The sequence below is a fragment of the Schistocerca cancellata genome, chromosome 2 (genome assembly GCF_023864275.1).
Source record: "Schistocerca cancellata isolate TAMUIC-IGC-003103 chromosome 2, iqSchCanc2.1, whole genome shotgun sequence".
Classification (NCBI taxonomy): Eukaryota; Metazoa; Arthropoda; class Insecta; order Orthoptera; family Acrididae; genus Schistocerca; species Schistocerca cancellata.
The window spans coordinates 581,166,265-581,190,936 of record NC_064627.1 but is presented as its reverse complement, the minus strand read 5'-3'; the positions used below and the strand labels follow the sequence as shown (position 1 = coordinate 581,190,936).

The 24,672-nt window shown below is 37.0% G+C and overlaps 1 protein-coding gene across 3 annotated transcripts in view; it reads right to left on the bottom strand.

Annotated features, from left to right (window-relative positions):
• LOC126162193 (intraflagellar transport protein 80 homolog) overlaps nucleotides 1-24,672 on the bottom strand; it is a 432,276-nt gene that overhangs the window by 380,254 nt on the left and 27,350 nt on the right. For all 3 annotated transcript variants that reach the window (XR_007535032.1, XM_049918521.1, XM_049918522.1), the window contains exon 3: nucleotides 7,887-7,997. Coding sequence is in view for 2 of the 3 variants with exons in the window: in XM_049918521.1 (XP_049774478.1) it covers nucleotides 7,887-7,997 (111 nt within the window). In the remaining variant the exon portion in view is untranslated. The remainder of the gene's footprint in view (nucleotides 1-7,886; nucleotides 7,998-24,672) is intronic.

The following is a 24,672-nucleotide window of genomic DNA, read 5'->3' as shown; positions in this document are numbered from 1 at the left end:
TAATATTATCTCAGCTGTTTAACTAAAAGAATTTCATATGATTTTGTATATGACATATTATATTTCAGGATAAAATGTATAAAAAGAAATTACTTATTTTCTTTGTTACAATTGATATGTACTTGCTCTATACATGATGTACATAAAGTCCGCCAACATTTTCAATTATTTATTCCACAAGAACCAAACATTGTACAGATATCATACATATGTCATTTTGAAGAGAAATCTTGAAAGTTGTTTTTACTGTATACCACCACAGCATAGTTTGGTAATTTGCTGATAGTCAGCACTAGTCGCAAACATGGTGAGTTCATGTGAGGAGCGAGCTTTGTGTGTGTTGGAGTTTGATACAAACAAGTGTGCTTCAGCTGTTCAATGGATGTTCAAAACCAAGTACGGTAAGAAGCCACCAACAAAGAAGGCCATTTACCACTGGCACAACAAATACTTTATGACGGGTTGCTTGTCCCCGGCAAAGAGAAGTGGATGTCCCAGTGTGAGTGAAGTGAATGTGGAGTGCATAATGAGAGACTTGGACATGTTGGAGTAATGGCTGATGCCTCAAATGCAATTGGACTCTCCGTTCATCTTTCAGCAGGGTGGGACTCCACCCGATTTTCATCATGAAGTTTGTGGGTACCTGAACATGGAGCTGCCGCATCAATGGATCAGCTGTGCTACAGAAGGGGACAGCTGTTTCATGAAATGGCTTCCCTGATCACCAGATCTCACTCTGTGTGACTTTTTTCTGTGGGGACACATTAAAGATCTGGTGTATGTACTGCCCTCACCACGTGATGTAGCAGAGCTCTGGGAGAGAACACAGGAAGTGACTGCCACAGTCGACGATGCCATGAAGGGATGGGTATGGCAAGAGTTCGATTACTGTATTGATGTCTGCTGGGTCACTCGTGGTCCACATATTGAACGTTTGCAAAAAAAAAAAAAAAAAATTCCAGAGTTTATCTTCAAAATGCAATATGTATGACATCTGTACAATGTTTAGTTCTTGTACAATAAATAATTGAAAGTGTTCATGGACTTTATATACACCCTGTATATACAGTTAAGATTACTCTTCTTTTACAAACATTGGAAATTATGAAATATTTGGCACACTTAAAATTCCTACTATTAATTGCACAAACTGATGCTGATTATTAAATTTATTTCTGGATTCATTTATAAAATAATAATAAAAAGTCATTTGTTAAACAAATTTGTAAAATCTTTGGGAAATTGTTAGTACCACAGAATGAGGTAGTAGTGGGCATGCCTCTGATGTGATCAGACATGTTTTCAATTTTGGCAATAACAATGTAATTTTAGATTTAAAAGTGGAGAGTGTAAAGATAGAGTGATATAGAAAAATGTGATATAATAAAAATTACAGAAACAGAAATTACAGAGCAGGCTTACTTCAGCGTTATGATGTCATTTGGAACATACAATGTCAAAAATTTCAGCCTCAAGAACCATCCCTAGACTTGAAGAACTGGAGCCAACTACGAGAAAAGAAGATAAGTAAAAAAGTTTATTGTAAGTCTTACTCCTCTTGAAGCTTATTAAAAGAGGCAATTTGGAAGAGAGTGACAATCAACAAGTGATGTGAGGGTGGGTAAGATTATAAGCGTGGGCGTTGTCGCGAATCAATTGACTGATAATGAAGTTTTGTCTGTTGCAGAGGAAGGGACAGTGATTTGTGTCATTTGCAGTTTATATATAAATGAATTTCTGATCACACAAAGAAAGAAGACTGAGAGTTGCCCAACAAAGTCACATCAACAGTGACGAGGAACTACCAACAACAGACCAGATCAATTGAAAGAGAACTTTACAACTACAACCAGGGACATCAAAAAGGAAAGATAAGTACAAACAATTTGTGAAATTAATTTGTTTGTGGACTCATATTAACATTGTTAACAAAATGAACATAGATGATGGTGGTAGTGATGCAGAAGTGAAAAATGTGGGACCTAGGCAGGACATGTTTGAGCCAAGTGAAAACGTAAGCTGCAAAGAGAGTAAAAGCTGATATTTTGCAATTAATTTTGGCAAAACTAGAGGAAATGAAGACAGATAACAATAGCAAATTTAGTGTAGTTAACAAACAGTTAATAGAAAAATTTACTTCACTAAAAGGACAATTAAATGACCCAAAAACTGAAACCGGACAGGGTACAATACTAAATAGACTGACTAAGCAATCAGGTTTCAGAGTTAAAAAACAAGTTGTCAGAGAGTTTACAAGGTATTGAATGAAAAAGTTGATGTCTTGGAAAATAAATTTATTGTTTTGGAAAATGAGTTAGTTGCAAAATCTGCAGATCAGGAGAAGAATGTTAATAGAGTTCAACAGAAGGCCGTGAGAAAAAATGGAACAAAACTTTAATAGTTTAGATCAAAAACTTTTAAATGTTGAAAACAATATGCAAACTAATGTAAATGTTTTAGATCAAAAAATTTCAGCAGTTCAGGAAAACTGCATTCACAAAAATCTGTATTCAAGCAATGGTGTTTTATGTAATCCACTCACTGTGTTCAACCTTTACCTGACAAGATGAGTAACCAAAGTAATGCTATGATACCAGTAAAGTTTATAAAACCCTGTAAAGACAGTGTGGATGTAGCATTTGACAAAACAGAAAGTGATCTTTTACAAGAAGTGTCTAATAACAGAGATGATTCACATTTTGAGAGTCATTACATTAAGATTAAAATTGATCAGTGGGAAGGGAACTGTTTAATTGATACAGGTAGCCAGATTCATGGCATATCTGAACAATTTAGAGACAAGATCAAGTATACTAAGAATTTTGTGGAAATATTCATAGTAGGTGTAAAGATCAGAGGAGCTACAGGTAAGCAAAGCAAATTGGTAAAATTTCAGGTACTCCTAATGTTTAGTATAGAAGACAAAACCTTTGAACATTGATGCTTAGTGACCCCTAGACTGGAAGAAAATATAACTCTCTGTATGGATTCGATAGTGAAAGTTGAGGCTTGTTTTGGATGGAGTGCTAAAGAATTGTTTATTTTGGAACCTAAAAGTAATATTTATGTGAAAACTAATTTCTGTATGTTGGGAAATGTGGGAAATGTTGTAACTATTTGCAAAACATTGTGAACCAAGGGGAGTGCCAGGTGTTTAATGATGACATAGATGTTGATGACACTGAGGACCAAGATTTTGAATGTGTAGTATATTCTAAAGTAAGGGAAGCTACGACTCTCAATGACCTACAAAAGGAACAACTTAGGGATTTGTTATTGGAATTCAGAAATGTGATTAGTGAAAAATGAGGGAAAGTCAAAGGCAGTACATGATTTACCTTAGAGATCATCAACCTTTCTTTCTCATGCCATATAATATACCATTTTCAAAAAGGAAAGATGTAGAAAAAGAAAATCAGAAAACAGAAACATGGGGTGTACTTGAGAGAAGTAGGAGTGCTTACAATAATCCTTTAGTTGTGGTAATTAAGAGAAATGGTGGAGTGAGAATTGTTTTGGACTCTTCACATGTTAATAAATTTCTTATTTGAGAGAATGATGATCCTGAGAACATGGACGAGCTGTTACACAAATTTTATTATGTAAAATACATTATTAGTTTGGACTCGACCTCTGGATTTCACGAGATCCCATTAGAAATTAATTCTAGAAAGTGTACAGCATTTTTGTGTGTAGGTAAGTGTTTTCAATACTGTGTGGTGCCATTAAGGCTAAATGTATCTGTAGCTGAATTCATAAGAGCTCTGGATTCTATCTTGCGAAGTGAAGTGAGTTCAAAATTAACAGTGTATGCTGATGACATTCTGGTCACTGAAAAGACTCTGGAAAAACATTTGGATCTGTTAAGAGATGTGTTTTCAAAATTAGACTCAGGAGGCATGATTTTGAAAATAGCTAAGTATAAATGTGGTGTGGAAGAAGTTAAATTTTTAGGACATGTTATATCTGAGAAAGGAATTACACCTGATAAAGAGAAACTTGATGCTATTGCTAATTTTCCTACTCCTCGCAACAAAAAAAAGCTTAAGTCTTTTTTTAGCTTTAACTGGATTTTACAGAAAATTTTGTGGTAGCCAAGCTTTGAATGCTCTATGCTTGTGCAAACTTTCGAAAGAGAATACCATTTAGGATTGGAATCAAGAGTGTCAGGATGCTTTCAATGAGATCAAAGGACAGTTGTGTCAAAGTCAGATATTGTTCAGACCAGATTTGTCTCTTCCTTTTCTGTATTATGACAGAGAATACTGATGTTGGTTTGGTGCTCATTTATTTTGGGAGATTGAAGTTGAAGGTGTTATTGAACATAGATCTCTTGCATTAGTTTCAGGAGACTTAAGACTGACTTGGAGGATTGAAAACTGTGTTGGCTGGAACAGTGTATTGATACTTTAATTACTTATACACATGAGAGCTTTGGTCATTGTGGATTGACCAAATGCACACAAAAGATTCAGGAAAACATGTATTTTTATAACATAGGAAGGAGAGCCAAGAAGAAGATTGCCAGCTGTGACAGATGTCAAAGAGTAAAGGTAAGTAACCAAAGAAGCAGAGGCCAAAAGCAAAACATACTGCCTAATACTAACCTAGATCTCATGTCTGTGATTCTTTATGGGCCTTTGCCTTAGTGCAAGAATGGATTTTGTAATGTTTTTGTGGTGGCTGATGTATTTTCAAAGTTCATAAAGCTGTTTCTTCCTAAGAAATCTACCAGTAAGCACATCATCTCTAAGTTTCATCAGGTGGGTACTCCTAAAATGATTTTATCTGATAATAGTTCTCAGTTTAAATCACAGACTTGGAAAGGTTTCATTGATCACACCAAAATAAGGCACATCCTAATCTTGGTGTGCCATCCTTCAAGCAAACCTGCAGAAAGATATATGAGAGTCACTGGAAGGCTGTTTAGAACAATTTGTAGCAGGAATCATACCAGTTGGATAGATTATGTCAATGATTTTGAGGACATTATGAACAGCTTACAACATTCTTCAACAAGTTTTTCACCATTTGAAATCGTGTTTAATCGCAGAGAGCTAACATTATTTCTGAGAATATTGAGTTTCCACCATGTAAAATTCTGTCACCACACGACAGGGAAGAGTGTGTTAGGGAGATGATGAAAAAACAGGGGGATAGGAGAAAGCAGAGACATGATGGTAAAGGCAGATTTTCTAAGTCTGAGGTAGGAGATCTTGTGACAGTGAAAGCCAAAGAGAAATCTAAAGTGTTAACATCTGCGATTTAAAAAAAAAAAAAAAAAATCGATATTTATATTGGACCATTCGAAATTCTTGAAAATCCACATCCTAATGCATACAGGCTTGTGTATCCTAAATCTAAGATGATGTTTGGATTATGCAATATCACTAAACTGAAAGCGTTTAGACATGATCCATAAGTACCTATTTTTTTTCATTGTGATGAATTTAATATGTAAGATGATGTGATTTCCAGAGTACTGTCTCATCTATTGACTGAGTTTAAATCTATTTGCGGATTTCGACTATATAATTGTGTTTTGTTTGTCATGAATTTGGGTATGTAAGATGATGTAAATTTTAAAGTTCTGTCTTATCTATTGACTGAGTTAAAATCTACGATACACTACATAATTATGTTTTGTAATAGATTTGTGCTTCAGAATTTGATATATATATATATGCCATGAGACTAAATAAGTAGATCCTTTTGCAATTTTGAAATGGGATGATGTTCATATTTTGTACTGTAAAAATTAGGAATAGTATCTTAGTGTATCTGTGTGTATCACTTTGTTAGTTCATTTTTTCTTTCATTGCATTTAACTCTATTTATTAATGTTTAAAATGTGAATGCTTTTTAATCCTATCTGATGTAAATCCTACATAATTGCTTTTGCAATATAAATAGGGAGAGCATATGCCATGTGATGTGAAGAAGGTATTCAACATCATATTTGTATTGTATTGTATTGCATTAAACTGGGGACCTAGAAATGACGGAGAAGCTTTTTTCCCCTGTAGCCCTCAGTAGTTCACAACCCCACAACAGGCCACAGCAGCCCACCCATCCAATGCCACCCCACTCTGAACCCAGGGTTATTGTGTGGTGTGGCCCCCAGTTGACCCCCCACCCACACAATTGCCCCACCCCCCTCGGAAGAAACGTCTCATACCAGATGAGTGTAACCCCAAATGTTTGCGTGATAGAGTAAATTTGGGGTACACATACATGGAAATGGTGCACAGCAATCGCCAACACAATGTAACTGAGGAGGAATAAGGGGAACCAGTCTGCATTCGCCAAGGTAGATGGAAAACTGTCTCGAAAACCATCCACAGGCAGGCCTGCACACTAGACCTCGACACTAATCTGCCGGGCGCATTTGTGCCAGGGCCTGGCACACCTTCCCGCTTGGGAAGCAGTGCGTTAGACCGTGCGGGTAGCTGGCCGGGCTAAATCATATTTAGTACACAAAATAATGTTTCAGGATTTGATGTGAATGCTAGACAGGAGTCCATTGGAGTGTGCGATGAGAACTCTAGGGAGCAAACTGAGAGATGTGGGTGTATCCACTCCCCACACTGCTGTACGGCTGTACCCTGCTGGACCAGTCAACTTACAAGAGATTTTAGGTGCTGGGTAATGTACTCGAGCATCTGTCATCTACGTCAGTGTTGTGACTGAGATTTGTAAATTGTTAGCCAAGAATGTCAAGTATGGGCATTGACTTCCCAATACATAATGTAACTTTAAATCACATGTTTTTTATCAATTGTAAATGAGTCTTATAGGCCTTCGTGTATGTGGGTTAGTTTGTATGGACAATTGGCAAATAGTGTGGAAGACATTTACTAGTATAAACAATATAACAAGATGTATACATGTCTGCTTCCATTTTGGTCCTCAAGCTACTTGATTATGTCATCATTCAAAGCACATTAGATGTCCTCCTCCAAATGGCCTGCACCTGTAAAAGTTTATAGAACAAGGAGGTCAAACCATAAAATAAGAGTATATGTAAGCACACCAAAAAAGTTGAAGGAAAGGTGAAATGGGCTAAAACTGATGATTGTCCTGATAATAACCAAGATGTCAATGTTAAAGTCTGACTAGATTTAAGACTCCTTTTAGACACCTCTTACGACAGGCAAGTAATTATTGTAGGTCTATTCTAGTCCACAACACCACAGGAGGAATTGTATGCGTATGTGTAAAATGCTGGGCTTAAACTTTAGAAACAGCCTCTCACTGAAAGCTAAATAAATTGTCTGAACACATGTTTATGTGTCCTGCATCGATGACATATCCTTACTTTTGTTTAATGTACTGACAAAATAGTCCAACGTTTTGATGAAACCAATGTAAATGAACAGAGTTTGATTCAAAATTGTGTATACAAAATGGTATCCCCCTGCGTCCACCCTTAAGTTAGCCAATCCATTGTTTCCAGTAGCCAAAGCCCTTCCAATAATCCAATAAATTAATAAAAACTATAAAAAGAATGACCTTAAGAAAACTCATTTTATCTGCTAACAGAATTCTATATGATAATGCTAAACAAACAGAAATTTATACATAACAATCAGCCTATATAAATTCAATGCATTTTTTTCTGTTCGAACTGTTTAATTGAGCAATGTACAGTACAATGGCTGTAAGTTCACAGAAAAAATAAGATGATCCAAAAATCATATGTATAATACCAACTGTTTTAATAGTACTATGAAATGACATTAAGTTTTAAATAGATTAGTATAATATCTATTATTATTTATTATATATTTGAATCATAATGTATGATCTATAGAAAAATAACAGTGACTATCTATTTGACAAGTTTCAAGCACAGTGTAGTTGCTGAGACCAAGTAATTCAGTTACCTGTTAGAAGCCCTGCACCATCATAGCTCCAACGAGCACTAAAAATGGCTCCTTTGTGAGCATCAACTGATTTCTCTATTCTTCCATTTTTGTTGACCAAATGGAATTTACCTGGGAAAAAATAAAATACATTGATGCTAATAGGATTATATATGGTACCAATATGAACCAAAATCATAATGGAAGTATTAGAATATTATGTGTGTTAGTAGGGATTATGAAAAACATTTCAGCAAATTAATATATTTGGCATGAAGTCCCTGAGGTAATTAGTCATCCACATAGGGGTTGGAAATCAGAAATCATATGCTGATTCTGGCATCTCAAGAATTTAAATACAGTATTCCAAAATACCTGTTTATTAACATAAAGTACAAGTTATTTTAGAAAGGTTCATCTGGTTGCACAAGATTATATCATTTACACGAATGAAGATAGAAACTTTGGGTGGATTTCAACTTATGCATAGGACAATAAAGCTTTTATTTTCAAAAGAACCATTTGATTTTAGAAGGTCACGTATTTTACGTGTGCAAACGTACAAACTTGGAGTACTTTTTACAATTATGTTTAGGATCATAGTTTTCATTTGATTTTCACAAATGTTCAATTCGTTGTCCAGTGGTTGCATGATGAACAACCAAATGACAGTAAGACTCATTCCACACTTTTGCAAGCGTGTCTGGAGTTACTGTATTTACTGTTGCTGCTATGCAGCATCACAATTAACCCAATACTGTTGGAAAAAGAGGCACATAGATGGAGAAATTCACAACATCCTCTCACCCCTCCCGACTCAAAACTAGTACTGTGAGATTGGATGACTTGGAGCCATCCTAAAGAAAAATGAAATTTTGGGTATGATCTCACAACTGTGGAAGAAGCCAGATCTCCAACATGAGAAACGGTTAATTCTCAGCTGGCAAGATGAATGTACTTCTATGGACTACATGCAAAAATTCTGCTAAATCAATTCTACTTCTTCAGCAAGCATTCAGGGGCAGGTTGTGGATTTCCACTTACAGAAAAAAAGTGTCTTGAAACTACTGTTGCCATCGTTGAATGGTTTAAACCAATGTCTTGAAACTATTGTTGCCATCGGTGAATGGTTTGAGCTCTGGATGTATAGTTCTGTACTCTTAAGACAAATTATGCTGCACTGGCGGACAGGGTGCCAAGGTAAACATTTAGACTCGATACATCACTAACAGTCAAACCTAAGTTCCCGTTTTCATTCATGTAGAAAATAGTGTCTCATGAAATCAGATGAATCTTTTAGAAACAGCTAGAATAATTCTGACTGGGGTCAATTAGTACAGACTCGAAACACAAAAAGCAAAACAGAATTTTACTATGCCATGATGTACTGTACTATGTGTTCACTGTCCCAGTTGTTTTTATTTGCTTCTATACAAAGTCTCATAGCCTCCAACAACTGCATGCTTTCTCTGTTACTCATCATCTCTGAGCTGTCTTGTTATATTATAGATGTCACCAAAATAATTGTACAAGTACTTTACAAACAAAAATTTCATAAATTAATATTACATAAACAATCCTCTTGTGTCCATTTTCAAAAGGTTACATAATTATGTTGTGTCTCACAATCATATTTACACTAAACAATACATTAAATGTTCAGATTTAAATAATGACTTCACCCAGTTCATCATACAAGGAAGTCTCCACTGTATGTAGTTCCCGTAAAGAAACTTTTAAGGAATCACTGACTGCTCCACAATAGGTGCCAAATAAAGCTATCGGTTAAGACAGAGAAATGCTAAATGAAACCTGTTTGGCTGTCAGGAAAACAATGTGTGCAGGCTTCAATGAGTACCGTAACACAATCATACCAAACGACTTTTGACAAAACCCAAAGAAATTCTGGTAATATGTGAAGGCCATCAGTGGTACCAAAGTAAGTGTCCAGACACCTACAGATAACACTAGAACCAAATATGAGAGTAGCAAAGTGAAATCAGAAATGCTGAACTTCATTTTCAAATATTCCTTCACAAATGAAATTCAAGGAGAACTGTCCCAGTCCATTGTTCACAACATTGCAAAGATGAGTAATGTAGTGTCACAGACACTGGGAAACAACTGTAATCAAAAATACTGAAGAAATCTTTAGGGCCTTATGGGAATCCTATTAGATTCTATACAGAATTTGCAGCTTAGTAAGCCAGTTTTATAGCCTTGATTTATCGCAGATCCCTCAAACAAAAAACTGTGCCCAGTAGTTAGAGGGAAACACAGGTTACACCCATCTACAAGGATACCAGAAGTAAGCTACAAGAGTATTGTTCAGTATCATTGACATCCATCTGTTCTACAATCTTAGAACTTATTCTAAGCTCAATAAGATATCTTGAACACAGTGACCTCCTCCATGCCAACCAATATGGACTTTGTGAACATCATTTGCACAAAACCCAAAGCTCACTTTTTTCTAACATCACATTCTGAAATCCAGGGGCCAAGGCAATCAGGTGGGTGCAATATTTCATGAGTTATATAAAGCACTTGACTCAGTACCACACCAATGCTTATTTACAAAGATATGATCATACAGGGTCATCATCATCATCGTCATTTAAAAGTTCCAGTTTCCCGGGTACTGGTAATGAGCCTCTTCCACTTTTTCCTGTTAAAATACACCTGTTCACGAAGATCATCATCCACTGTCAATCCTCTGGTCACTAGATCAGCCATAATCAAGTCCATCCATAGGGTTTGAGGTCTTCCTTGAAGTCTTTTACTCCCAAATGTCTTTCCAAATTTATTTTGGCTGTTCTAGTTGGCTCCATTCTCATCACATGCCTGTATCATCGAAAACTAGATGCGACAATTCAATCTAATAGGGATGTCTTTATTCTGGCTTCTTTCCTGACCTCCTCATTCCTTAATTTGTCCATCATGGTCTTCTGGATGGTGGATCTAAGAAATTTCATCTCTGATGCTTGCATCCTATCATACAGGATATCAAATGAAATATGTGACTACATTGGGCTCTTCTTAGTAAGGACAACGAATGTCTTAATTTCGATGGAAAGTCACTGACAGGTGTAGAAGTAACTTCTGGCATGCCCCAGGTAAGTGTGTTAGAATACTTGCTGTTCATGTTAATAACCTCACAGACAAAGTTAATAATAATAATAATAATAATAATAATAATGTCAATTTTTTCAGATGATACAGTACTATCTGAAGAAATCTGCACAAATATCCTGTCAGGTCTTGATAAGATTTCAGAGCAGTGCAGAAATTGGCAACTCACTCTAAGTGTTCAAACTGTAAAATTGTGTACTCCACAAAACAAAACAAAAAATATATTATCAACAGCAGTAAGTCATAGTTGGTATTAGTCAACTGATACAAATACCTGAGTGTAAAAAGTTCTAGGATATTAAAGTCAATGATCACATGGGCTCAGTCATAGATAAAGAAGGTGGCAGATTTCAGTTCACTCATAGGATACTAGAACACTGCAATCAATCTACAAAGAAGACTGCTTAAAAACCACTCATGTGACTCATCATAGAATACTGCTCAAGTATGTGGGTCCTGTACTAGATATGGCTAACAGGGGACATTGAACTTATACAAAGAAAGGCAGTACAAATGGTCTCAAGTTTGTTTTAACTATAAGACATCATCATGGAGATGCTGTAAACCCTAAAGTAGCACACACTTGAAGACAGACACCAAGTATTCGACAAAAGTCTACTTACAAAGTTCTGGAACTAGCTTTAAGAGATGAATCTAAGAACATAAATCAAACACCTTCGTACTGTTCTCCTAGTGATCATAAAGACAAAATCTTCCTCATTAGAATTCACGGATTGGCATATAAGCAATCATTCCTCCATTATTTTATCCATGATGGTTTGAGAACACTGTACCTGCTGAAATAACTTACAGGAATGCAGCAGAGTGATGTTGATGAGAACCACTGATATTTCAACAGGAGCAAACCCTGCCATTTTAAGGCATAACTGCAGCAAGTAAGTGCTGTACAAGGGAATTTAAAACCTCAGTTTTCAGAGAAACTCCGGAAAGGGAACACACATACACATGACATCATAAACACCAGCACCATTGATAGTGATACTCATAATGAATGGATGACTTAGTTAAATCTCTCTCTCTGTTTTTTGAAAAGGGAAAGAGTAGGATTCCCTGCAGAATTTAAACAAAAGCACTATTTCTATTTATAATATTACTTGCTAATTTCATTTCAGCTCCATCCTTAATACACTATCCCAATACCTGCAAGGGCATGCCAGAATCTCCATGTTGTTATATTTCATAGGATGACGATACCAATACAGTGATCCGCAATGGTGGATTTGCTTGGGTGTTGTAAGCCTGTGTGACTCTTAAGCTCAGTACAGTTGTCCTCCTCAGTCCTCATACTCTGACCAATATACAACATGTCACACCTGCAGGGTATGTGATAGACACATGCCTTATGCAAATCAAGGTCATCCTTTACAGAATCTACAAGATGGTAGATGGTGGTCGAAAAATACATATCACATCATATTTCTGCAAAATGCAACCAGACCTGTTTGAAATGCTCCCTGTGTAAGACAAAGTGGCCGTAGACTTTGGTGTGACCTCAGTATTTTCATCACTCACCTGGTGCACAGTTGGCTGGCAGCACAGTGCACATCTGATCTGTCTTTCACTACAATGGTTCTGGTGAAAGGTGACAACTCTCAGTGTCCAAGATGACATGGGCCCTGTGAACCAAAGTATGAAGTACCTCTTCACATTGAGCCAGATGGTGATAAATATTAGCCTGCAAATGCAAGTCAGTGTGAGTAGGCTTCTTGTAAATGACATATCCCAATGTACCATCAACCTTCCTCCTGACCAACACATCAAAGGAGGCAAGAGAGCCATCCTTTTCCACGTCCATCAAGAAATAAATATTTGGGTGCCCATGAACAGCAAAGGTCCTGATTTAGAAGCTTGGTCCAGCACAGAGTTGTAGTCTGCCAAGAAGTTTCTTACCAGCACACACTCCACCACAGAGTGAAATTTTATTCTGGAATCACACCCCAGGCTGTGGCTAAGCCATGTCTCTATGATATCCTTTCTTATATGAGTGTTAGTCTAGCAAGTTTTGCAGGAGAGCTTCTGTGAAGTTTGGAAGGTAGGAGGAACGGTACAGGTGGAAGTAAAGCTGTGAAAATGGGTTGTCAGTCATACTTGGGTAGCTCAATTGGTAAAGCATCTACCTGCAAAAGGCAAAGGTCCTGAGTTTGTATTCTGGCCCAGCACTCTGTTTTAAACTCTCATGAATTTTTGCATATGGTTGATTTTAGCTCACACACTGCAGTTAATGAAATGTAGGTAAGATAGCAAAATTTTACTTAAAACTGAGAGCTGAAGGATGTCTCATTCCATTCTCAAATTATTGGGTTTTATATACAAAGGATGGCTGCATGCAACTTGCCCATTCACGTCCTTGCGCATCATGAATCATGTAGTCATAACAATGGTTGTATCTTATAAACGATTCATGATACTGAAACAAGGTTTCCTGCAAATGACAGCATGCAATGAGGCACATAAATTGTATGATAAATGCTAAACACATTTTTATTCACCAATGTTTGGAAGTAACTTGTTCACAGCAATGAGAGGTTGGTGGCTCAGGACACTTTCAGACATCCATAGCACTGCAGAAAGACCCAAGTGGTGGATGTATATACATCCACAGCACATGGGAAACAGTGTAGTGGGATGTGTACACACAGCAGTGAAAGGATTAAGGAAGCAGTTGAAATTAAATCAGCAAGTAACCTTATAAATAGGGATGGTGGTTTTTGTTTAAATTCTGCATGGAACCCTGCCCTTTTCCTTGTCAAAAAAATGGAGGGACACAATTAATACTATTGCACCTATTGATTACTAATTTCAATATCAATAACTTCTGACTTTGGTCAACTTTGATTTGTGATGACACTAGTGTTTACAGTGTGCACTTGTGTGTGTTTTCCCTTTCAGGGGTTTCTCTGAAAACTGAGGTTTTAAATTCCCTTGCACAGCACTCACTCACTGCAGTTATGCCTTGAAAATGGAAGGTGTACCCCTGTCCAAACAACAGCAGTTGTTGACGACATCACCCAGCTGCATTCCAGAAAGTTACCTGAACACTGTCTATGGCGGGGGAACTCAAGTCTCAACACTGTAGCTGTTTTGTAAATATCACCGGAGGAAAAGCTGCAACCAGACAGACTTTTTACGAATGATTAGTTTCACCATAAATGGTAAAAGGAATCAAAAGTGCAGCTCGTTATAGTCCTCCCGACCCCCTCCTACTGGTAAACACGCTTTCCATCATGCTCGACAAGTGAATGGAATGGGAAGAGGGTCTGGTACAACGGGAGTACCCTCTGGCATGCTCTTCAAAGCAGTTTTCAGAGAATAGATGTAGATCTCATGTTTACAACATAGCCCAAAATATTGGACTCAGTTAACGTGCAGCAGGGAATCAGTGATCATTAGGTCATTCTGACTGTGAGTGTAAATATAATGTAAAGGAAGATATATCTGCTTAGAAAGTGATATAAGAATTAGATTTCAGATTACCTGAGCAGTCAACATGAAACATTCATCTCTGAGACTGACAATGTTGAGTATAAATGGGCAAAGTTTAAAGAGTACTCAACAAAATCCATTAAATAGGTATGTGACAACCAAATATGTGACGTCAGGAAAGAGCCATTGTGGTTCAAAAGCCATGTTATAAAGCTGCTCTTGAAGCAAATAGAACTTCACCACAGATTTAAAGGTAGCCAAAGCCTCATAACCAAATTAAAACTGAATAAAGCCAAAATTAGCATAAAGAGAGCCATGTGTGAAACATTCGCCAAATTCAAAGATACAGATTTGTCTGCCAGTCTACCAGAAAATTGTGAGTAGTCTTAGACATACGAGGATATGCCAAAAAGTAATGCCTCCAATTTTTTAAATGTGAAAACTTATGTCTTTTTAAATGAAACAAATGTTATTAAAATTCTACATTTTTATGCTTCTTGTCTACACAACTGCACCCTTCTGCCCCTAGAGAGCCCTTAATTGTATCATATAACACAATGGTAAGTGTGTGTTGTAATAAAACTAAATAAATAAATAAATATTACTAAATATTATTAAATATGCATGTGAAAACGTTTTTTTAAATTGATATAACATGATTGCATTATTAGAAATGTTCTGTGCTTTAATGAATCTTTAGGCTATTGGACTTCGTTTCTCACTTTTTCAATTGTAGCTGCTGGCAGCAGACTCCAAGTACACCAGTGTTTGTCATAATTAAGAAAAACCTCCTTACTTGGTTTCACATCACTTGAATAAGAAATACTTAATACTGCTATCAAATTTCTTTCTTATTTAAACACGTGTGATACAAAATACTCGTAGCCCATCATCCTCTGCACAGCACTGCTTAAGAGATGGTTTGGTTGGTTTGTGGGGGTTGAAGGGACCAGACCACAAAGGCCATCGGACCCTTTTTCCACGACCATGAAAACACACAAGGAATAAAACATCAACTGAGGTAACAAGGGATGACACAGAACAAGAAAGACACAGACAAAGACCAGAAAACAAGGAATACAAAGCACACAGAGTTATCAAGTGGTTGGCCAACCATGGAAACAAAAAACGAAAAGCCAACCACCAAGAGACACACTAAAAACCCCAATCTAACACCATAGGCCAAAGGCCAGATGCAACACACAAAAGGGACAAACCCTCAGATTGAGCAATAAAAGCTCCCTGTTCAAATAAAACTCAAACTAAAGCCTGCCATTGCAGCAGCATCCGTTAAAAGAGCAGGGAGTGTATCAGGCAGTGCAAACGTCTGCCTGAGCACAATTAAAAACAGACAGTCCAACAAGATGTGGACCACTGTCAATGCTGATCCACAGTGACATAGAGGTGGGTCCTCACAGGGCAATAAATAACCATGCATCAGCCAGGTATGGCCAATGCGTAGCCGGCAGAGGACAACGGAGTCCACGCGACAGGCTCGCATGGATGAGCACCACACACCTGTAGTCTCCTTGATGACCCGAAGTTTGTTGGGAGAAGGCAGTGTGCACCATTCAGTACCCCAAGCACCAATGACTTTTTGCCATGACACCGACTGGAGATCACATTCCAGAAAGCCAATCTCCAGGGCCGGGGCACTGATAGCCTGTTTGTCCAGTCTGTCAATACATTAATTACCCAGGATGCCGACACGACCCATGGTCCACACGAAAACCACGGAGCAGCCACAACGGGCAAGAGTGTGGATGGACTCCTGGATAGCCATCACCAGACAAAAGTGAGGAAAACACTGGCCATTAGGGGTCGATGCCCTTTATTTGTCAGCTTCTCTTTTATTTAATGTAATAGATATGTCAGCTTATCCTATGTATGTTAAATTTCTACAAGAAATTAAAAGATTATATACATAATATGATAGCACATATTTGAATTTAGCAAGCTAACAATAATGTTCAGTATGCTTCATTCTCACTGCCGGGTTCCACATTGGCGCACTGGCCGATTTGGCGACTAAGAGCTAGATGCTAACGGTCACATGTTAGGTGCTGCAGGGTGTATACGGGAACAAGAGAAAAAAATTTCCAGATTATAACTGTATTTTTCCCGGGTATCCCGTTTAAAAAATATGCTTTTTCCCGGGTGAAAATACACTTTCTCCGTGCTAAGTGACTGTAGGTTTTCCTTATATTTCCCTCGGAACTGTAAAACTTATCAATCCTTTGAATGGCTAATGTTTTATACACCGGTGTAGAACTTCCAGAAAAAAAAGAAGAAAAGACGGGGGAGAGAAGTTTTGGAAAGACCTTTGATTTACAGCAAAATATACGCTGCATATTTTCTTGTTATGACAGTATACATTCGAATTGCACCAAACACAGCGCATTAGTTTCTGGAGCATTGAAATCAAGATTCCGATATCCTTTTGTAAGCCAGTCGTATCTCACGCCAAGTGATCTCGCCAGCTGATGACAGCAGATATTCCGAGCATAGGACACGTGTTATAGTCAGCCAATAGCATGGTCACTGTTACGTAGCATGAACACACATAGAGGAAAAGTTGATGGTTTATTTTAAAATACATAGTATAGCTACAAGAAGAGCTAAGCTTTCACACATAATATTGGTCTATAAGATTAACAAGCTACAAGAGAAGCTAAGCTTTCACATATAATACTGATCTTTTTTTGTGTGTGTTACACTTTAAGATACATCACACAAATATGCCAGTAAATTTAAAATTATGACATAAATGTCTGGTCTTCTGAGCTCAAAATTATTGTAAGTGGCTGGGCCTCAAAGTGTTCAGTTTTAAGCGCTCTGTGATTTAGAAATTCATCCCACTTTCTCACACATAACATAATTCATCTTGCGTAAAAAGAAATTTACTTTGAAAGTAACACTTTTCAATCCACTGTTCGCAATACTATCTGAAGACTGTTGGAAATAGGTTCGATTTAGCAGTTGCCAGAGAATGCCAGAAAACAGGCATTATTGCGCGTGTGCAGCTGCTGTGTTGTAGGAAGCCCACATATTTGTATGTATAAAGCATAAAGAGATCTTACATTATGCCATAAAAGAAACAGGACATCAGAGGATACTCCTAGAGCATCAGAATTTCATAAACCATACTAGAATTCATAATTCGGCTTGAACTGCACATTCGTATTTTCCAGATTCACGAGGAAGTAAATCCCATCTGATATTAAGCATTTGAGCGTGGTTTTTGGGAAGTAAATTTTCTTGGAGTACCAGTACTGTACGATCTCATTTTTGGTTCTTTATTATGACATAATTTCGTACATGTCAGGAGATGATAACGTGCACCTGAAATTCAGTGAATACTCTGGAATGAAACACTTTGTTTCAAATAAAATGATTGCCTCAGTGGAAAGATTAATAAAGCCAAATTCCTTCAGCAAACTTGCAAAAATAACTTCATTGTTCTGCAAGGCGATTAATACTTGATTGCTAATAACTTGGAAATAAAATAAAATCAGAAAACTGAAACTAATAATATATTTTTGCCCTCTGTAATTATGTGAATGTATTTTAATTCACTTGATAGCTCCCAGCCACAGAAATCCATTTTGTTTTCATTTGATGTGGGAGCTGTAAACAAAGAGAAGCAACGAAATCACTTAACGCAAACACAGGTCATGTGGAGACTAACTCTCTCCCATTTGCGAATCTGGAAGCTAGGGCACGCGAGGAAAATGTCTTTCGTTTGAATCTGGCTGCTTGCTGCTACTGCCGATACAGCTAACAGCCACACTTCAAGTGGCAGGAAGTGGGAGAAGGTACTGCTCATACATGAGTCAACTGTGCATGCACATGAGCCTTCTGGCAACTGGTCAAACGAACCTACTGGGAACAGTTGTCACATCATGCTCATACAAGCAGTTTATTGTTACGAAGTATTACATAGTCTTCGCCCTATGGCCTTTGACATATTTTTGCTATTTGGAGATGATTGTGCGTGCATGATGTTTTGTTGTTGTAAATGACGTATTTCCTTTGCCACTAAAGTTTTATTTTTTATTTTGTTTCCTCCCGTTTGTATTTTATTGCTGCAGTATTATTCTCCAGTGGCAGGATACAGTAACATTCTTTGCTAGAGAATCAATTCTTACCAGTCAAAATTACAAAAATTTAACTGAAAGCTAAAACAATGAAAAATTCCCGGAATTCCGAAAAACTCCCAGGTTCTTCCCAGTTTTCACTTGGATGAAAAAATCCCCGAGTTTTTCCCGTGTCATATTCACCCTGCGCTATCGTCACACATGCGTGCACTTGCTTTCTTAGTGTTGATTTCACATTGAGTGTCATACTTTCATCTGAGTGTCACATACTGAAGAATTTCCATGGCGTTCGTCTTCATTCTGGATGCACTGGGTGTGTGCTTATTGTTCAAAATCCGATGCTGTGGCAGAAGATCTCCATTTTTATGGCCCAGGCGTTATTATTATCCATCATACTCGCATTTTCAGTGGAGAGAAGCCCAACCAACAGCATCTGTTGATGAGGTAAGTACCTCAAGCCACTTTAGTGCACTTGTTAAAGTGTCAAGCGTTGTGAGCCACAATACTCAGAAATTATTTCATTGCACACGCATGTTCATGTCACCACACTTGACCATTCACTTGCTGAAAGAGACATATAGTCATCCAAGACATAGTATAAATTACTTGTCCTTAAAGTTCATTTTCTCATATAGATTTTGTTTTCCAATGAAAATTCATAGAAGTATTGAGTTTCAACAATATACAAAACATGATAGCTTATACCTATGGCTGACATTCCATCCATCACTTTACAATGAACATAAATTTCTTAAGTTTTAAAACATCATAAATTTTCATTAACTGGGTTCTGCTACTACAGTGTGTTTGTTAGTTTCAACTTCTCTTCATTCACATCACATGTATAAGTTAATTACATATCACATTATTATGACACAATACAAGCATATGATACATTAATGCTTCATTTTATACATAGGCTTTTATCATTTATGGGAGCTCATTTCTTACTTGGGTAGAGGAGGGAGAAAAACATTGGAAATAGAACTAAAACATTGTGCATTGCTGGCCTAACTATGTTTGGCACCGCCTCCTTGTTTGCGAGGGAAGAAAGGAAATACTCATCTACTGGTTCAAGGATTTATAGTGAAATGTTACTCATACAATGATGGACTAGTTGCCAAGGAACTTTGTTTCATTGAAATAATGTGTACTGACTAATCATCCATGTAGTATCATGTTGTTTCTTCATGTGTTAGTGTTGTTTACATCAGTTCATGTGTAGCTTAGTGTGAAACATGTTCTAATCAACGTAGACTTATATTTCTCGATACCTAGAAATGTCATTATTCAAGCATTCATGTGACACAATAAAATTAATTGGTTATTTTAAAATCAAACGCTTAAATGTTTGTGTGTACTCTGCAGCGAACAGATACTAATAACTGTCATGGAGATACACTGTGATGATGCATATTTAATTTTTCATTTGCCTTATGACCTTTGTATAATTATCCTTATAAATTGTTTATTCGAGGTGTGGCCCACTTCTCTATTTGGTACCTGCCACTCTCGGTGTAATTCTCTTCGTGCCATGACGATGCACTGCTCACTGAAAGAAAAAACTTAAAACTAACTTAACACTAATTGCATTTCGTAGCTCGATGCCAACTGATACATTTGGTCATTGCATACGTCCGCAGATATTTCCATACTTTATTTAAATTCATAGATATTCTTATATTCTGTTATCCATTATGATCATTTACTATGCAAAGAAAATTATATGACATTTCTCACGGTGTTTTGCCATTAGTCCTTAGCTTACATGTCTTGTACGGATTTTCGTAATATTTCCTTTTGCCTGTGTATACATTGTGTATAGCTTAGTATTTAATTAAATATCTGTGTACATATATTAATAGGTTTCTTAGTTCTTAAATAGTAGATGTAATTGTGTAGTATTTCTGCTTACTCTGTCTTTAAGTTAAGTACTTGTATATATAGCACTCCTATTTGGTTGCACCTTCTGTCAGCCTGTCGTGCATGTGCACAAGTCAACGCCTCCTCTCTTACTACTGACATCAGCGCATATTGTTGAGCATGGACAGCTGAGCCACAAGCTAATTTTGTTTATACTTTTGCTTTGCACGAAGTGGTGTGTCACCTTTCATTGCTGTTAATTTTCTGCCAACGTGTACAAATCAGAAGAATTACTTATGCCTATACATATTACTTTATCTTAAAATATTCTCCAGAAGAAAAATTAGACTTAGAGTCATGTACACAATGTACAATGATCTTGTGATAGAAATAAAAAATGCTACCTAGTTTCATTATTCTATAAAAGCTTTTATGTCTTTGTAGGAGTGGAGAACCTTGTCTCTTCCCGTTTTCTCTTAAACTAACCTGAATATCCCAGGGTATGGTATTTTGGAAATTACATATTGTCCTGAATAGAGGAATTGCCATTTCTTATTCAGTTTGTCAATTTTTTTTTTAGAATGTGTCTGTAAGATCTCCTTGCCCTTAAAAAAATCGTGTAACATATTTCAGTTTCTTACTATAAATTTTCTTTCTATATTCAGCCCTGTTTTCTAGTGTAACCATGGCTTGTTTGATTTTGTCTTGTAGTGTCATCTCTGTAGTGGGTACCTCTAGTATGGGTGACTACCACTCATTTGTTTGTTTTGTCCAGAACATCAGTTCATTAAGTATGAATCCTGTTGAAGAGTGTGGAAGGTTATTGACAACTTGCATGAAGGGAGTTACCTACTCTACCCATTGGGTGTGTGTGTGTGTGTGTGTGTGAGGGGTGTACGTCCTAATAAACTGGTTAAATTCTTTAAAGACTCTTTCTATTGGGCTTGTTTCTGTGTGGAAAAGGCTTACTAATACATGTTTTATGCCCTATGAGATCATAAATCATTTCCACTTTTGCCCAATGAAATATGAAACATTATCAGTTAGTAGTCCCTTTGGTTTACCTGCTCTTCTCGAATAGTCTCCCACAATTCTTTTTCTGATATCTGTGGCTGTTGCATTTTTAATGGTATACATTTTGATATGTTTCGAGAAAATATTGTCGTAGAAGAAACTGAGTACCACAGTCACCGTGGTGTAGTGGTTATGGTTGCATGGAGAGTCGTGAGTTTCAAACTCACCTGAATTGTAAAATTTTAATTTATATATTCGGTTCAAGTACATTCTAGAAGTATCCACAAATGGGTCATTCCATGTCAATTCAACCAGTTTGAGAAAATGTTCCAGCTGATAGTTCCAGATTTGGCTGAAATTTAGCACACCAATGCTACCAAGTGTGGAACACTTATGTACAAAATTTTAAGTTCCCCTGCCAATTAGTTCCAGAATTATGGCTTGTGAAAGAAGGTGGCGTGACCCAGAAATTGCAACCCGCATCTGGCAATCTATCTTCAGACCCAACTTCAGGTCTTAATAACATTGGAACTATTCAGCACAGTCCAGTGGAATTTTTACAACCCAGTAACATCCACTTAGAGAACACACACTATGAATCGAAACACCAACAACATATTTCTGAGGGAAAATAAAAAATTCCAAAATGTGATTTTAAAAAATGTAATACGTTAAAAGGTACATATTGTAGGTGCCCTCTATGGCAAATATAATTCACTCAAAAAGGGTATAAATTTTTTTGTGGTAAGCTTAATGTGGTCTAAACGCACACAGAACTCATCTTGCCCAAATTGGTCACACAAACAGAGTTACATGCACCCGAAAATACAAAAATTTGAAAAATCACCTGAAAAACATGGGTTTTCAAAGTGTGGTAGCAAGAGGACAAGTGATATCCAAGCCAAATTTCAAACACTGCATAAGTAGACCATAATATAATATGTGGCAAAATTTCAACTTGTTATTGGAAGGCATTTGTGTACAATAAAAGTTGACACAGATGTATTTGGTTACGTTTCTTTTAACACGATTTAGCAAGTAATAGTGATTATGCAGACGGCTTGTTTCAGATAAAGCTGCAGCAATTGTTGGGAACCATTAGGCAACAGAAAGTTAAACAATGGTAGTTTTCAGGGACAGAATGAGTCATTGTTAGGCAGGAACAACAAAGGAAACATGCAACAATTACAGGTTACTCATGTTTTTAAGATTCTAGTTCAGACTGGTCAGTACTGTTGTGGAAAGTCAGTATGGAGGCAGGAGAGTGTACTAGTGGTGCTTTTGTTCAAACAAGTTGCAGTATTGGTAGAGCACAAGCATCTGAATGTCATAAAACAACATATGGAACAAAATGTGGCATTCACTTTGTACTGTATGATCTGGATGAATCAGACCAAGATTTGTTGCTATGGAGATCTGGGATACACCCTGTGGGCACAAGAAGTACAGTTCCAGGAAATTTTAGTGTTTGTTGTCATCATATGAAAGTGTTTCTGGATAAGTGTTCTTTCCTACAAAGAAGTTGTTTTGATCCATTTCGGATTCATAAGAAGACAGTGAAGTGTAGCCTCAGAGAAATTGATATAAAATCAGTATTGAAAGTGAATCAGTGCATGGGACTTAACATGAAACCAGGACAAAATTATGTTCCAGGCGTGTTACACTGCTAAAAAATGAAGAATATTCTGATAATTTACATGACAGTGATGAGAGAATCAGCCACCTACAGCCACAGCGGATGAGCAATTAAATACTTCAGTGACTGCTCTTGGTTTGTCTCCCATGAAGACACACAAAGTTGGGAAAAGAGACAGGCCCAGCTATAGTAGAAGAAAACTACAAGAAGCTCAAATGGAATTAAAACACAAAATAGCTGACACATAATGGTGGAAGAGGAAGAACTATCTGCTCCAAAGGAACATAAATCATGCCAGAAATGCTCTGATTTGGACAAAATTGTGCATGATATGAAAGAAAAATGTGCCATATCCACACGCCAGAAAAAAGTAGCTGTTCTTACCCTTGCACCTTCCAGCTGGTCTATTGACTACACTGCAAAGGAATTCAATGTTTCTACATATATGGTAAAGCAAACTAGGAAAATAAAAGCAACACAAGGAGTGGTTCTACAACTTCAGCAGGCTCTGGGTAAGCAATTGAGTTCAGAAATAAAGGTGCTAGTGTCAGAGTTTTATGAAAACAATGACTACAGCCGAATAATGCCTGGAAAAAAGACTATGTAATGGTGAAAATGGGCTATATATGTGTACAGATGCAAAAAAGACTGTTGCTAAGCAACATATCAGAGCTATATGTAGAATTCAAGGAAAAGTATCCCAATACCAAAGTAGGTTTATCATCTTTTTTCAATCTTCGGCCAAAATGGGTTGTGCCTGTAAGTGCAAGGGGCACACACAATGTTTGTGTATGTGAGACCCAACAAAATGCTAAGCTGATGTTTACTGCTATAAAGGAGTCTCGTCTGAATTACAAAGGTGCAATGAAGCTGCTAGTGTGTGACATCAGTTCCTACCAGTGCATGATACACAGGTGTGAAAAGTGTCCTGGTAAGGCAAATCTTGCAGAACACATGAATAACAACCTGTATGGTGAACTCCTTATGGATGACAATGAACTTGTTTCTTATAAACAATGGACACACATGGATCTCACAAGTCTTGAAACAAAGCAAAGTATAGAGGAAGATTTTGTTGAAATGTGTTGTCAAAAAACGGACAAACTAACCACACACAGCTTCACAGCAACAGCACAATCGGCTTATCTCCAATTTTTTTAGGATAATTTGAAACAAGATGAAATTATAGTAATACTAGACTTTTCTGAAAATTATGCATTTATAGTTCAAGATGCCATCCAAGGATACCATTGGGACAACAGTCAAGCAACTCTCCAGCCATTTGTGATTTACTATAGAGGTGAATCAGGTGATGTGTCTGTTATGAACCTGTGCATTTTTAGTGACTATTTAATTCATGATGCCATTGCAGTTCATGCCCACATTTGCACTGTCATGGCATATGTGAAAAACAAGCTGCCTCGCATACATTTTGCGAAATACTTCAGTGATGGGGCAGCTAGTCAGTACAAAAACTGTAAAAATCTCAAAAATGTATGCATTCTTTACCACGATTTTCAGATTCACGCAGAATGGAATTTTTTCGCAACAAGTCATGGTAAAAATGTATCATCACAAGCTAGTCTGCAGCACCCTACAGAAGGTCACATTCTAACATCTC